General features: G+C 43.7%; 1 protein-coding gene across 2 annotated transcripts in view; it reads left to right on the plus strand.

The window, feature by feature from the left end:
* The window catches only part of MAT2B (methionine adenosyltransferase 2 non-catalytic beta subunit), a 331869-nt gene that overhangs the window by 269757 nt on the left and 44547 nt on the right, over positions 1–17565 (plus strand). For both annotated transcript variants that reach the window (XM_086931408.1, XM_086931407.1), the window contains exon 6: positions 10841–10954. In XM_086931408.1, the coding sequence (XP_086787534.1) occupies positions 10841–10954 (114 nt within the window). The remainder of the gene's footprint in view (positions 1–10840; positions 10955–17565) is intronic.

Raw genomic sequence — 17565 nt, forward strand, 5'->3', positions numbered from 1 at the left:
CTGCAACTTGTGCTGCACGTGCAGCAGAGGGACATTCCAGCTCGTGCTGCACGTGCAGCAAACGGACAGAGGGACACCGCAGCTTGTGCTGCACGTGCAGCTGAGGGACACTGCAGCTTGTGCTGCATGTGCAACAGAGGGACACTGCAGACACTTCACATGTGTGATGCACACATGAGAGATATACACAGATAATTGATTTCCATGTCTTATCATTCATGTGTCACGCAGGGTTAGCAGTAAAGCTGCATAATGGATACAAATGTAGTGCCCAATTGTGCTCTCGGTAAAAGGCAGTGCCCTAGCACACCATGCTTCAGTCATACACTTTGGACAATTGCCTCCCCACTCGCCCACTATTTTCCTGTCCAATCCTTTCTCTCTTCCCCTCGCCTCTACCTCGTTCTCTCTACTACTCAATCTACTCTACTGCTCACTCTACTGCTCACTCTACTACTCACTCTACTATTCCATTGCTCACTCTTTACTACTCACACTTTACTACTCACTCTTTACTACTCACTCTTTCGCTGTTTACTACTCGCTCTTTATTACTCGCTCTTTACTACTCACTCTCTACTACTCACTCTATTACTCACTCTACTACTCTATACTACTCACTCTATACTACTCTCTATACTACTCTATACTAACTCTACTACTCTATACTACTCTCTACTCACTCTAATACTCACTATACTCACTCTAGTCCTCTACAACTCGCTGCTACTCACTACTACTCACTCTATTAATCACTCTATTACTCTCTAGTACTCACACTACTACTCTACTACACACTCTACTCCTCTAGTACGCAGGCACGTGCAGCAGAGGGACTGAGGGACACCGCTGCTTGTGCTGCACATGCAGCAGAGAGACAGAGGGCCACCGCAGCTTGTGCTGCGCGTGCAGCAGAGGGACAGAGGGACACCGCAGCTTGTGCTGCATGTGCAGCAGCGGGACACCGCAGCTTGTGCTGCACGTGCAGCAGCGGGACACCGCAGCTTGTGCTGCACATGTAGCAGAGGGACACTGCAGCTTGTGCTGCACGAGCAGCAGAGGGGCACTGCAGCTTGTGCTGCATGTGCAGAAGCAGGACACCACAGCTTGTGCTGCACGTGTAGCAGAGGGACACTGCAGCTTGTGCTGCACGAGCAACAGAGGGACACTGCAACTTGTGCTGCACGTGCAGCAGAGGGACATTCCAGCTCGTGCTGCACGTGCAGCAAACGGACAGAGGGACACCGCAGCTTGTGCTGCACATGCAGCTGAGGGACACCGGAGCTTGTGCTGCACGTGCAGCTGAGGGACACTGCAGCTTGTGCTGCATGTGCAACAGAGGGACACTGCAGACACTTCACATGTGTGATGCACACATGAGAGATATACACAGATAATCGATTTCCACGTCTTATCATTTATGTGTCACGCAGGGTTAGCAGTAAAGCTGCATAATAGATACAAATGTAGTGCCCAATTGTGCTCGCGGTAAAAGGCAGTGCCCTAGCACACCATGCTTCAGTCATACACTTTGGACAATGGCCTCCCCACTCGCCCACCATTTTCCTGTCCAATCCTTTCTCTCTTCCACTCGCCTCTACCTCGTTCTCTCTACTACTCAATCTACTCTACTGCTCACTCTACTGCTCACTCTACTGCTCACTCTACTACTCACTCTACTATTCCATTGCTCACACTTTACTACTCACTCTTTACTACTCACTCTTTCACTGTTTACTACTCACTCTTTATTACTCGCTCTTTACTACTCACTCTCTACTACTCACTCTACTACTCACTCTACTACTCTATACTACTCACTCTATACTACTCTATACTAACTCTACTACTCTATACTACTCTCTACTCACTCTCTAATACTCACTATACTCACTCTAGTCCTCTACAACTCGCTGCTACTCACTACTACTCACTCTATTAATCACTCTATTACTCTCTAGTACTCACACTACTACTCTACTACACACTCTACTCCTCTAGTACGCACTCTCTTCTACTCATTCTCTACTACTCACTATTACTCACTCTACTACTAGGTCTCGCATTCGCGAGAGATTAAGCTATTGGCATTGTAAATGACAATGCCATTTATTTATCTGTTTTCAAAACCAACACATAAATCAAATTATTGTCATTTACAACGCCAATAGCTCTTACTTTTGCTAAGGCGAGATCCTTTGCATTGTAAATGCTTGTTTAAATGCGCAACAACCCTTGCACTACCAACGGTATCCAATTTAGGGGTAAGGGCCAAAATTCACTTACCGACTGTGATTTCTTGCCTTCTCAGAGTCAGGATAAAACAACCACTTGGCAAATGAAGCAGGTTTTCACTGGTGACATCACCAATATGTCAGAGCAATAAAGTGCTGCCAATTGCTCACCACCTGTTCTCCTCAATCGCTTGACACTTAGCCCTGAAGGTGAAAGGAATGCGGTTGTCAGTTACATTCCTCGTGTATTGGTAAACGATGAGGTGCTACACAGGCCATCTTCACTGTTGTTGGTACAAAATTCCACAGAAAGAGTCTTCTTTGCTTGTTGATAAAACGTTGAAAATAAGGTTACAGGCCCCAAACTGCAGACTGTCATCTGTAAGAGACACCGGTGGGGCATTTAGGGTGTTTTAATTCCTTAGGTTACACTTGTGTAAGTTCAGTTTTAGTATTAGGTCTCTTGTATAGCTTAATGTAATCTTCAGTTTTAATCTCTTCTCCTCTCATGTTCCTTGCAGAAGCCTTTTCTTTACCCTTTGTTCTTTCCAATCGTTGCCATTGTGGCAAATAAAGATGCAAGATAGCCAGTAGCATAGGTGAAATAGAATAAGGTTTAGCAATGAGGAGAAAAGGTACCCCCTAGGAAATTATTTAAAGTACAGCAAAAGGGGGAGTCAAACTATCTAAACACAAGAAATTCCTACTTTACCAATATTGCTTCAATATTGGCCCTACATACCCAACATCTTGACCATAAACTACTACAGAGGCAACAACATGTGATTTAATACATCTGTATTTTATTACATTTCTTGATAATTTCTATTTTAACGGTATTCCTACCACATGTCTAAAACATTTTTTTCTAAATAGGTTTCTTAAAGTTACATATATACTGTTAGAACTGGGGGTCTCTAGTTGGCAGAGGTAGGTACCTTTGACCAAATAAGGACCCTTGCTTCTAAGTCAGGAAAGGGGATTACACTACTGGATAACCCCTGCTCACCCCCTTGGTACGATGCAGCAAGATGGCGCCTCGATGCGATGAAGTGAAGATGATGCGCGCACGCCCGGCGATGACGTAACTTTGGAGCCGCAACAGGCCCTGCGACGCGCTTCTCCGGCGATGTGACGGCGACCTCTGCTGCGACGACGCGCTTCTCCGGTGATGCGTCTGGTAACAGCTTTGACGAAGGCACGCTTCTCTGGTGATGCGAACGAAAAAACACTACTGGATTCGGGCTCCCAACAGTAAGGCCAAGCCACTGACCAACAGTATTGGCAGTATTTTTGTTTATTCTTTTTCTTCTCTGGTGATGCGGCGGCGACCTCTGCTGCGGCGACACACTTCTCCGGCGATGCAACAGCTGCTACTGTGACGCACTCCTTCTCCTTCTCATTGAGCCGCACTCCCAGTGACACGCAGGCTTCTGCAGACAGAATTCACAGCAAGGAAATTCAGAGGGGAGCTGGTGGTGAAGTCTATTGTCCCTGAGACTTCAGCAGGAGGCAAGCCCAAGTTGAAGCCCTTGGAGTAATATTCTGCAAGAAGATGAAAGTTCTTTGAAAGTTCCTTCTCCTCTCCTTGACACTGAAGACACCACTGTAGGCCAACCCAGCAACACTGCACACTGGCAGGGGGGCAGTCCAACTCCTACAGCTTCCTTGGTTCTTCTCCTTTGCAGAGGCTCGTCTTGTTGTTCCAGAAGAGATCTAAAGTCTTGGGGTCTGTGTCCCCATATTTATACTGCCAACCGGTAGGGACACTGGACCTGGTTTCCCAACCCAGGGACCAACCCCTGTGGACTTCCTGGGGAGTACATATACCTTCCCCGAGGGTGACACATAACTTATGTGTCGTGTGACAGTCTGCCTGGCGCAGCTCTCCCAACTCCTGTCCATCTGACAGTGCGTGAAGATCCCCCAGGACAGAAGTGGTGTTACCATGGTCACTCTTTGGGGACTTAGCCCTTCTGGCTGGCCCCTGACCCACTGGTTTTTCCACTGGGGACTCTTCCCCCCTCTCACCCCTCAAACTGGATTTCTGCACCCTCCACTTAAAAGTGGCACTGCCAGATACCAGAACTGATGGAGGTCTGCTTACAGACACTCCTAGTTCACCAGACACTAAGGTATCCCCCTTAACGGACGACCCATCAGGATAGACTAGGTTCCCTACCTGGTGTTCCCTTAAGGAATCATCCAGGCCCTGAGACTGAGGTTGTGCACTATTGGGACATATCCCAGTCTCACTCCTCCTTGAAGACAGGACGTGAGGCCCTACATCCTTCCCTCTACCATGGCACCTAGCTGGGCTACTCTGAATCACTACCACCACTCTGGGTTGGAAGACACCAGAGCCACTCCCCTTAGGGTCACTCCCCAATGCCTCTTCAGATCCTCTGGAATCTAACAAAAGGTCTGCCTCCCTGGTGAGCTCCCTGGGGTCAGAGAACTCACTCTCCAACAGGTGTTGGCATAGCTCTGGAAAACAGGGACTTACAATATGCTCTCCCACAATTGGATCACACAGCCCCCTACAAGGGTTAACCAAACTATCCTTCATCTCACCATCCAGTGCCTCGCACACGTACGCCACACCACTCTCCTGAGGTTGGCAAGACAGTATCTGACTGTCTCTGTCACTCAACTCACATTCCTCTTGGCGGTCTTCACACTCACATACCAGGACTTCAACCTTGGGGGAACCCCTTTTCCTGCACCTCTCATCTAGAGTCAGTAGAGTGTCCCTCCCACCACTAGGACCATGATACCCTGCATCAGTTTCCCAATTTACCTCGGGGATACTGCGCACCACTGGAGCTACTTCATTTCCTTGAACCCCCTGGTGTATGTTAACCCCCTCCTTCAAGTCAGGCGCCACATCTTTGGGTGTGTGTACTACTCTTTCAGCACTAGAACTAGAAAATTCAATTTTAGTTCCACCATCTGAGCTGGATTCCGCCTCCAACTCGGCAAAGCAGGCTGCAAGCCGCGATTGTAGCAAAAGTAAAGAAATAGATGTTTTTTTCTATTTCTTTACTTTTGCTATAATCGCGGCATCCGCGCTTCACTTTTAATGTTTAGAGTAAACGCGGGTGCCGCGATTCTAGCAAAAGTGAAGAAATAGATTTTTTATATTTCTTTACTTTTGATTTTGGCTTCCACATTTTAACAAAGTAACCGTGTGATCCTGGACAAATTACTTCATATCAGTGCTCTTGGCTGCCATGGAACACCATCTTAAAACAAGGTCTCTTAAAATGAGCTACATAAAAAGAAACCTTTACCTAACATTGTGAAAACAAGGAAGGCCACCAAGCCGCACGCAAAGACATAATGTTAGCAGAAGACGTCACATCACCAAGGACACAGAGCACCAGTGGTGAACTTTTCTTTTATCAATCATTGTTTTCAGATGTATTACTTCAGCATCCCCAGAGTGCATTATGATGATAAACCGAAACCAAGGACAACAGCACTAAGTCCTTGGTGAAGCTGACTCATCTTGCAAACAAGAACCTATTTGAACTTGTTTTTGTGAGTTATGCAAGCTTGCTCCCTCCTTACCCACAATGCTTTTAAAATTGTTCCTAATCTGCTGGTCAACTCTTAGGACCTCTCCAAGGGTTGAGCCAAATCCTCCTCATGGGTGAACTTGTTTTCAAAAGCTCACCTCCTGCTCCCCCTCTCAGTTAACAGCCCCTAACCCGCCACAGATAGTATTTCTTTTAGCTTCCAGAGGTGCGCGCTGCAGTCTAATCTCCTGTATTATTGTGGCAGGCTCCTGTGGGCTTGGCTGTCTCACTACTTCTTTGTTATGCGGAGTCCGTTCTTATGATGTGATGCTTTTCTTCAAAGTGTTTTACTGTATTTGCATGGAGCAGTTTACCAATGTTGAGTCCCAGCGTCCCTCAGCCTTCGCTCGTGTTTTTTAGGTTTCGCCTGGCCTTAGCACTGCGCAGCAGTGCTCGCGCAGGCAAAATCTTTTGATCCTACAATATGGGGCTTTGTCCCGCCTCTCTCTTCCATTGGCTAGCTCCATAAATGGAGGCTAGCCATTGGAAGAGATTGGTTGTCAATCACTCTTTCCCCGTCACGACACGTTTCGGGGGTGTTTCCGGGTCTTTTTTTAAGTCCCGCCCCGTTTGTCGTTTTTTTGTTTTACAAGTAGTCACTCAGTCAACCTTCATCTATACACAGTGTAGTTTACGAGAGAAGGAAACGAGGAACAGAGACGTCGTTCTGGGAAATCGTTGGTTTCCCTTCTGTGAAATACTTAGCTTCCCTTTTCCTGGGCTTAATACACAATTTACCGAAGTTGAACCAGCACACGCAGACACATAACCGCCTCTTCTGCCCTCCCCCCTTCGCTCTAATTAGTGGTTGCATGACACCGCCCCCCACCCCACCCCACCCCACCCATATAACTTGCTGGGATTGCGACTTGTTTAATTTTCTGTCGAATGCTTTAGCCTAAATACCTAATTTATTGAATGTAGTAGGTGTTAAATACAAGGAAAAGGCAGTACGGGTTTCTGATCTGAATGAAAACTAGTTTTTTTTTAATGAAAAAAATATGACTCCAAACTCACTTACTCACCCGAGCTCAAATTACCTTGTGGACAAGGTGTGTCACGTCAAATGTTATTGGCTGCGCGGGCAGCTCCGGGGTTCGCGCTGTGAGCCGCAGCTCTCTTTAGTATCACTTATTCTGCCTGTGACATCGGAGCGCTCGCGCCTGTTAGCCCACTTGGCGTGGCTGTGCGAAGAAAGAAGAGACCCGCCCTTTCGAAAGTTTGTTAGGCGGAGCACTGGTGCGGATCCCAGGTGTCTGCCATCGAGGACTGGAGGTACGGGAGATGGGGCAGGAAGTACTGCCGCTGTGCCGCTCACTGCCCGTGCACCTAGCACTGCTGCCCGAATCTCAAAATGGCTCTGAGAGTGCAAAACCAGGTGAGTGGCACCAAACACCCCGTTTATACGGCTTAATGTATAACTTACTTCGAAATGGCCACACTGTAACTTGCTCTCGTGTGCTTGCAAAACGTGTCTTGCGGCACATTGAAAATGGCGCGACTTTGCTTGACCTTTGCGCGTATTTTTATGCAATGTTTTATTTGTAGCATGTTTTGAAGTGTTGATAATAAACGACACAGGAAGTGTTCCGTGAAAAAGTTTGGAAATTACAGGTTTTCTCGTGTTCTGATTTCTCTAACCTGTTGTATTTGGGGGGGGGGCAAGGGGACGACTGGACTTTTGCGCCCCTTCAAAACGCTGCAATGAGTTACTGTTTGGGATTAATACTGGCAGGTTGACTGCAGTGTTTGTGAGGATAGTACCTGAAAGACCTATGCTTAGCTTGAGCTTTTAAGTTGGATCAATTAGTTAGCAGCTGTAAACTTAAAAGTGTTAACTACTCTTTGCGTGTTTGGCACGTAAACGTATTTTTGTAGCCTTGCGTTGCCGTGCTTTGTTTTTAATTCTATGAATGGTTAGCGGAGCATGCTCGCTGCTTGTTCTGTAGTAGGGGATCTCTGTGTATAGTCATAATCTAGTGAATAGTCCCGCCCATGTAATGAAAAAAGCACAGGTGCACCATAAATACAAATGTGCCGAAACAACAAACTTATTGTAAAGGCACAAATAGTGATGTCCAGAAGTCTTGTTTGATTAATTCATTTATTTTTCAATAGGAAGACACAAACAGCCGATGCGTTTCGTCCCAGGTGGGACTTCTTCAGGGCAAGAATAGAATGACAAGTCCTTGAAGGTGTGAGTGGTCGTGCAGTGAAGGCCGGATTGTTGAAGTATGTTTCGCAGTCTCAAAAAGAAATTTAGGATGCAACAGCAACTGGAGGGCTTATATTATTTCTATCCTCCAGGATGGATATGCAGCTGGGCTTGGAATTTAACTTAATGTGGTTGTCAATAATAGAACAGAGTCACATGTATACTGGACAGAAATGAATATGATCAAGGACTTGTCATTCTATTCTTGCCCTGAAGAAGTCCCACCTGGGACGAAACGCGTCGGCTGTTCGTGTCTTCCTATTGAAAAATAAATGAATTAACCAAACAAGACTTCTGGACATCACTATTTGTGCCTTTACAATAAGTTGGTTGTTTCGGCACATTTGTAATTTATGGTGCACCTGTGCTTTTTTCATTGCATGTTAAAGTTCTGTTTAGGACTGTCACTGTGATGGCGGGTGTCTTATTAGTGTGCACATAATCCCCGGTCAACTATCTATAAAGGGGAAAAAAATACTATAGAGATTATTTTGGATCAGGTGCATTTCTATGAAGGTTCCGCCTTCTGCCATGTTTTAGTAGTCCCGCCCATGTGCATGGACCCCGGGGCAATCAAAAATAATCTCTTAAGGTGTCGAAAAATGCAGGACTGCACAGACACTTAAGAGAGAATTAAAGGCAGATAATGCAGCCTATAAAACCAGGCTACACTGTCCAGTACTTCAGCTAGAAATTCCACCAAAACTCCACAAACAGCAAAGTCTGTCCAGATTTCCCTTGCTTCAGCAGCAAAAAGACATGGACAGACAAGCCCCATAGGCTGCCATTATGTGGCTCAAAACAGGATACTGTGCCTTTAAGAGAAATTTCCAGAACTTCACAGTATCCCAGAATGCACTACAGGTCCCTTTTACTTTCTGTTCTTTTTTCCGGCTCCTGCTAGCAGGACCCTGGAGCATTGAGCTCTCCCTTTTCAAGGGTTTATTGGTGATTTTTTCACTTTTGTTTTAATCAAGTGAGTGCTTTCTAAAGTACGTTAGTGCTTTTCGTCTTGGTTTATGCACCCTTTTGATGTCAAATATGCCTGCATTATTTGACAAATGTCCGGAGTGCTCCAAGAAGAAGGCCAAATCAGATCACCATGAGGTGTGTATCCTCTGCCTTCCCTCTTCCCATGTCCCAGAGGAGTGTGTGATTTGTCAGGGCTTCTCTGGCAGGACCCTGAAGGACAGAAAGAAGATCAGGCTTCAGGGCCTTGAGGAAAGAAGGCTGAAGGCGCAAGGTGGGTCTGGAGGGGCTTCCTCTGCCCGAGTTGAGGCCTCTGGGGGGCTCCCCAGGGGCAAGAAGACCAGCAAGCGTCCCCATTCTCCGTCTGGGTCGATTGCACCGACTACGGCGTCGAGAGGGATGACTACAGTCTGTTCCCCGTCATCTGGGGCGAAGCGAGGACAACGCTCGACGTCGAAGGAACTGAACAGACCCCAGTCGAAGTCTCCTGTGACGATTTCTTCGTCGTCCTCGTCGAAGTTATTATTTTTTTAACTTCTAGACAGACGACTAAATCTCAGAGTCCTGTAATGCCTACCAGCAAACTTTTTCTCATGTTGCTGCCAACCAGCCAGAGCTCTCTGAAATGTGGCTCCCATGGGAGGGAGCAAATTGCCCCAAGGGAAAATATGCTCCCTGAGCCAATCAGTATGCTCAGTTTTTTAAAATTGTGTTCAAGGGGCGCTTGCGAGAGCCCCTCGAACCCAACGGTTGAGATATACAAATATTTTTTTAACTTTAATTACTGAAAATCACTGGATGGATTTCCACCCAATCTAAAAAAGTTTGCTTTCTGGACCAAGATCTAGCTTCTTGCCAAATTTTGTGTAATTCCGTTCAGCCGTTTTTGCGGTTCCGTTAAGCCGTTTTCGCGGTTGTACTGTCTAAAAAAGTCTATAGAAAATGTATGGGGATTTTGTGTTTTGGAACCCGCCTTTTTTCTCAGCCCTGCTTGATGGATCACCTGAAACTCTACAGGAAGAAGCTGAGGTGGATGAACTTTTTTTGGAATGTTTTATGAAGATTCGTCAAATAGTGCCTAAGTTCTTAGCAAACCAAAATGCGCCCTGTCCGTGGCAAAGCAGACCAAACTATAACTGGATGTAACACAAACATACCCTTTGTTCTGGAGTGTGGGCATACAACGGATGAGAAGAATGATATTTGCATTTATCTGCCACTATCATTCTTTCAACCGAGCTTGAAGACCTAGGTCCCGTGCTGCCATTCGGCTGAGAAATTAACTGTTATATCCCACGCCCCTGAACTACTTATTGATAACCCTTGTAAGGGTGGGGGGTGCGGAATTCATGCCCATTCAAATTTTTATCCATACGGTCCACGGAGATGTATAACCAGGGAATTACCTGCCATCCCACATCCCCCAAAACAACCACCAGCACCACAATAATTGCTCACTTTGGCCTAGACTTTCACCTGAAGTATTTAGGAGTTTTCAGCATCCGAAATCTGTGTGAATATAAACATCCCATAATTCTGATTGGGCTGTTAACTGATGCTACCTGTCCTTTCGCAGTAAAGTTGCTGCTATTCGGTAGAGCTTTTATCCATGGCTTGGTCTCTGTGTTTTTTGTTATATGCATATATCATATTTTCCTGTACATGCATAACATTTGTGTTTGGCATTGAGTAAGACCTTTCATATGCAAGGTTGTGCAGCTAGCTTCATTAGAATTTTTTTGTCATTTAGTAATATTTAGAACGTGAAAAGAAGCAAAGATTGTTACATTGACTAAAGCAAATCCTGTCTGTATCTGATGTCTGCTTGCTCATTTCCCCAGGATCCTTCAGTGAAGGGAATATTCCACTGGTCCAACAACGAGCAGATGACCAAGTATGAAATTGCCTGTGCCATGGCTGATGCTTTCAAATTGCCCCACAACCACTTGAGACCAGTAAGTGAACTGAAAAGGAAGTCAGATGATATAACTCTGAATCATTTGCTCCTGAGGGAAAGTGTCCGTGTTTGTAATGCAGACTTAATATGACACTCAAGGCAGGGGTGTCAGGAAAAAGTAGTCTTATATAACATGCATTGTGCCTTTTGGCTGAAGACATTTCGAGGCTACAAAACTCACACACAGCTGCACACTTAGGAGAGTAATTAAGTGCAGCAAATGAAATTAATACAAATGTTACTTCTACTGTAGAAAGAAAATGGAACTAGTGCTCACTTTGACACTTCCTGGATCTGTAAACTTCTAGGCAGAAGCACAATAAGTTATTTCATTCTTCATTACAGGAATAGGTTTTCTTTGTAGTGTGCCTCAGCTACATCAACAGCATTTCAAAGTTATTTTAGGCTTCACTTTTGTTTGCCTGCCCTGTAGCCTTACCTGTATAGCTTTTCCCAGCTGTTCCCTTTTCGGGGGGCAACATCGACCTGTCCTGCTTGGCCATTGCTGATCATATGATCATATATGTAGATGCTTATCTCGCTTTTAGCAACAGACAATCCTGTTTTCCCATGACCCTATTGCTAGCTGTAAATTGACATTTAAGGAGGGCATGTGTTTCAGGACTTTGGGTCTACTTGTTCAGTGGACATGACAACTTGATGTCCTTGATCCATACAATATGTTTATGGTGTGGAGAGAAAATAATTCCACGCCCTTTGACTTACAGCATTGGTCTTACTTTGTCATGTATCTTATATTGATAATTCACCAGCACAGTTTTAAACATTAGCTTAATTTAGTAGCACGGCCTGGTTCACAGAACCATAGAACATGAATGAAGAGCAATTACTTTTCTGCGTTTATCTGGAAGGATCTTTTAGTCCATGGCATCATTCAGAATATGATTGGTTTGGCTCAATGGTCACATGTTTACCTAGCAGCCTGTTTATTCTGGGTTTGTTTTAGGCTATACATGCAGTTGGCAAGAGCTTCAAAGCTCTTGGTCGAAGTCAACAAATATGTAAGCAAATGAAATAGAACAGCAGATTGGTCCCTATCTGGTAACACACATGAGCCTGTCAACGCTTCTGTTGGACTGCTTACGAGTACTAATAGTGCAGCCCTGATGGATGAGTGTGTGGTACCCGAATATCGTCTGCCATAAATGTTGTGCCATAAATATCTTCTATAAAAATATTGTCCCACTGGAGGTAATGACGATATGCAGGATTCAATTTCTATGTGAGACAATCTGTTGGGTCTTTTTGTAACTTGAAGTCTCCTCTAAGCTTTCGATGTACATGGAGGGTATTCCAAATCGGTAAATATTAGACAAATCTTGTTTATCTGCTGAGTGTCTTAAAGCTTTTATGTGACTGTCTTTGGACTGTCACTAATATACTGATTTGGTACATAGACCTATTTCTCTCTTAGGCGAGTTGCACTACTTTACTATCCGATACATCTTTCATTAATTGTTACTATGCATAGTAAGGGTTTATTTTTCTGCTCACTTGGCCATTGGAACCATGTACACACCTTTAGAAAAGTACTTTTTTTTTATAGTTCCGGGTATATTAGGCACTATTTTTACTACAATTTAATAAATATTGTTATGTGTAGATGTTAACAAGATTATAGACAGAGGAGTATTTAGTATTTGGTGGTCTCCCATTCCTTAACTCTTTTCCCGCCCCTCCTACTTAAAAAGGTGATGTTGGCATGGTTGACTATGTTAACATTTCACCACAGAGAGCCTTCTACGCGCTTGTGCCATTGAACATTAAAAAAGGTTGGTCCTGCTTATGCCAGGCAGAAAGTATGGGTTATTGGCAGGTCCTGTACCCTGGGAGTAAAGCATGGAAGGGAAACTCTCATATTCCCCGTACCTGCCCTATAAATGTAAGACTAAAGAGGTACTGAGTAATGTATGATAATCTGCTCATGTGATCAGTTATTTCTTTAGAATAAAATTGGTAACTTGTATTTCTTAATATTTAATTAGATTTTTCTTTCTAAAGCAGTTTTACAAATATTTCCCCCAAATAAATATCTGACTGTTAGATTTGGGGGGGTCTCCAGTTGGCACAGGTAGGTACCTGTGACAAATAGGGTCCTTTGCCTCTAGTCAAGGTAAGGGGGCACACTCCTAAAATACACCCTGCTCACCCCCTCGGTAGGTTGGCAAGTCATTCAGATAGTGACGTAACTATCACACCTGATGCAACATCAAGTCTGGGACAAGTATCTAGTTATAATAGTATCAAGGTCAAATAAACACAGACATATATCCAAAATAGTGTAGTCTGAATTGACATCCATTTACCTTATATGTTCTTAAGGATACGCTTGTGACTGACACCTTGATGCACATAATCTAGGTTAGACATGCCAAAACTTTTGCCAGAAATTCCAATCTTGATAAGATGTAATATATAAAGAACAGGCCTTGACCATTTGTCATGAGAGGTCCTTCACCCAGATTATCTCACAAGATACAGCCGGAGATGGTCTTGACTGCTGCCAGCGCACCAAGAAGATGCTACAAAAGCATTTGATGCAAATAATGAGCTGAGTCCAAAAGAAAGGACGCTGCTGCTGCATTTGCCTTTGTGCTTTGATAATCACACCTTTCTGCAGACAGGCAGGTATGAAGTGCGTTGCTTCTCTCTAAGAAAGTCCACATTGCAACTTTCCATGCTCTCCTATTGAAGCGCATAGAAGCGGATTGGTGTCAGTACAACGCGATGTTTTACAACGCGTTCCGTTACAACGCGATTTTTACATCGCAAATACCATTACAATGCATGCCATTACAACGCATGGCATTACATAGCAGATGGTATTACAACGCATACCATTACATCGTAAGTATTGGTAAGTATATCTTTTTTTTTAAAAATGTAATAAAGTTAATTAAAGTAATTTAAAATAATAAAAATAATATAACATTTTTAAAACAGTAATTAATTTAATTATAGTAATTTAAAATAATATAATTAATGATATATAAAAAATTTATAAATAGAAAATAATATAATGTAATTAATTACAATAAATATAATTATAATTTAATTAAGTTATAAATAATACATAATATAATTATAATTAATAAAATTAAAAGAATTTAATTAATTAAACATTTTTAAATAATATAATTTAATTATAATCGTTTAATACAATTAAATTAATAATATATTAATTTAATATATTTAAAATAATATAATTAATGATATATAAAAAATTTATAAATAGAAAATAATATAATGCAATTAATTACAATAAATATAATTATAATTTAATTAAGTTATAAATAATACATAATATAATTATATTTAATAAAATTAAAAGAATTTAATTAATTAAACTTTTTTAAATAATATAATTTAATTGTAATCGTAAATTAATACAATTAAATTAATATTTGTAAATATTGTTATTAATTTAATTAAATTAAATAAAATTAATTTAATTAATTTAATTTATATAAAGTCGTAATACCCCTGTACCCCAAAACCCAAACCCTGCCCTAAAACCTAAAAACACCCCTGTACCCCAAAACCCAAACCCTGCCCTAAAACCTAAAAACACCCCTGTACCCCAAAACCCAAACCCTGCCCTAAAACCTAAAAACACCCCTGTACCCCAAAACCCAAACCCTGCCCTAAAACCTAAAAACACCCCTGTACCCCAAAACCCAAACCCTACCCTAAAACCTAAAAACACCCCTGTACCCCAAAACCCAAACCCTACCCTAAAACCTAAAAACACCCCTGTACCCCAAAACCCAAACCCTACCCTAAAACCTAAAAACACCCCTGTACCCCAAAACCCAAACCCTGCCCTAAAACCTAAAAACACCCCTGTACCCCAAAACCCAAACCCTGCCCTAAAACCTAAAAACACCCCTGTACCCCAAAACCCAAACCCTGCCCTAAAACCTAAAAACACCCCTGTACCCCAAAACCCAAACCCTGCCCTAAAACCACCCCTGTACCCCAAAACCCAAACCCTACCCTAAAACCTAAAAACACCCCTGTACCCCAAAACCCAAACACTGCCCTAAAACCTAAAAATACCCAAACACCCCAAAACATATACATCAGTACCCCAAAACATATACTCCTATACTCATACTTATTTTAAAAAATACTTAAATTAATATATTTAATTTGTAATATTTAAAAACGAAATAAATATTTTTTTATAATTAATAATAATTAAATCAATGATAACATATTAAATAAAATAAAAAATTAAATTAAATACTTACCAATACTTACGATGTAATGGTATGCGTTGTAATACCATCTGCTATGTAATGCCATGCGTTGTTATGGCATGCATTGTAATGGTATTTGCGATGTAATAGCTGCGTTGTAACAGCATTACGTTGTAAAAGTTGCGTTGTAGCGGTAACACACCATAGAAGCAGGTCTTAGGGTGTTGGACTTGTAGATTACATTTTAACTATGTTAGAAATATTCATTTTATTCTTGTTGTTCGTAACATGCATTATTGTTGTTTTTATAATATCCTGTGTGGTTATTTTAGATATGCTGAGAAACAGTTTTACCCTGTTGTAATAAATGCTTTTAGTAAAGCGTCCTTTCTATTTTGCGTGTGTGATATTGTAAAGAGAGAAACAAACTGTTTCCGGTACCACGGTGTCCCAGATCCCAGTTTAGGAATTGTTAGTAACCCAAAAGAAATGATTCCACTTCAACAATGTATTTGGTGAAATTCCACGGGCTGCAATAACCGGTTTTCACCACCTGATAGAGACTTCTTGCCACAGATTCTTTATCTTAGAATTATCCACAAGGCGTCAAACTGGATCCAGAACTTTTTTGTGACATTTGCGGTGCCTATGTTGGTGCCACCCAGGCATGCTGACATCAGTACTTTTCTGTCCGCACCAGTGGGGCAGATGCCCATAGTCACTTTTTTACTAGTTTGTTTTCCTATGTTTTGTCAGTCTTTTTTGAGGTGTACCAGAAATGTCATCAAAGAAGGCTGGCTTCAAGCCCTGTGGCTCCTGTCACTGACAGATGTTGGTGACCGATCCACACCTTGTATGGCATTGGTACCTCGAGCAGGACCAACCCGAACGCCTGCCCTGACTGCCGTGCCATGCATCTGAAGGCCTTAAGGGAACAATCCCTCAAGCTTATGGTGACTTGACGTGCAACACAATGACGATCGACGTCCCGGTTGGAAGGATGGCCCCTAGAGCATTGATCGAGTTTGAGGTAGTCGTCGCACTCCAAGTGGTTGAGCCATTTGGGTAAATCAAAGTCCCACGAGAAGAAAAAGTAGTTGAAGCGTGCTTCAACTTCACCTCGTCCATTGGGACGAGGGAGTGTTGCCACTCGAGGCCTGGCTCCGCAGTTGAGCAAGCTCCTGGGTCGGCTCTGCACCTTCCTGATTTTCCGGAAGCCAGTGCGACTCCACCCAGTTGAAAGAATTTTATGAGGCCATGCCCCGTTATATTTGGGTGGCCCATACCCTCCAGTGTGCCTTCAGGCCCCGCGGGATTTGGAGGGGCCCCTACTGGATCCACACCAGTAGCTCTGGCTCCTGCGCCAGTCAGGCCTTAGGGATCCACAGATGAATACAGATCGGCGCCAGTCGGACCATTTTCCCCAATGCCGATCCCGAGGCTGACGCAGCTGGCGCTGCTATCCCCATCCATACTCCAACACAGAGCCAGAGGGGCATCGTTCGATGCCGGCTTCAGCGCAGACTGGAGCCATGCCTTCCATGCCCGAGCCTGAGCCTTGTTCTTATGGGTTAGGACTCGGGGAGGAATTGGAGGGGGTCATTGGACCTTGAAGAATACCAGCCCTTTGACCCAGACTTGAACTGAAGTGATGTTTTAGCTGAAGCCAGTGGACTGTACACCTATCCAGATACTCCCATGCATTCTCCCCTACTTTGGCTACGGAGGAGGGAGCGTTATTTGATACTGGTACTTAGCCTTCCTTTTGTGGCAGTCAAGACTAATGTCTTAGCGAAAGTCCCCTTCAGAACTGCGTCTCCCATTTAATGACGACCTTACAGACATCCTGCTTGGGACCTGACACAAGCCCAGTAAAGGGGCTATTGTGAACAGGACGATTGTCCGCGGCCACCACCCTGCTCCAGGGGATCTCAACTTCCTCACTCCTCACACAACACCCTACCCCAGAGAGGTTGGTGGTCCAAGCCTCCACCTCCCATGGCACATTCCCTACCGCAACGCTGGATAGGGAATTCAAGAGGCTGGACAAATTATGAAAATGTTTTTTTCCTCCAGCCTGGCACTACAGTCTGTGAACACTGCATGCCTTTTGGGCCGCTACTTCCACACACTATGGGAAACAGTTGCGCAGGTGTTGCTGACTGTCCCGGAGGCAGCCTGGGCCGTCCTCTCCCAGGCTGTTGTTGATGGGAGAGATGTAAAAAGAACAATTGATGGACCAGAACAATGTCATAAATTCACCCCAGTACAGAGATCTGGGCCTAAATCCATAGTTTTTTTGCTCACCATGCCATTCCAGTTTGGACCCCGCGATATGCAAATCAGTCTTGACACTGCGCCCAATGGGAACAGTCCAGCCAGAACT

This window comes from Lissotriton vulgaris, chromosome 7 (genome assembly GCF_964263255.1).
Source record: "Lissotriton vulgaris chromosome 7, aLisVul1.2, whole genome shotgun sequence".
In the NCBI taxonomy this organism is placed as follows: Eukaryota; Metazoa; Chordata; class Amphibia; order Caudata; family Salamandridae; genus Lissotriton; species Lissotriton vulgaris.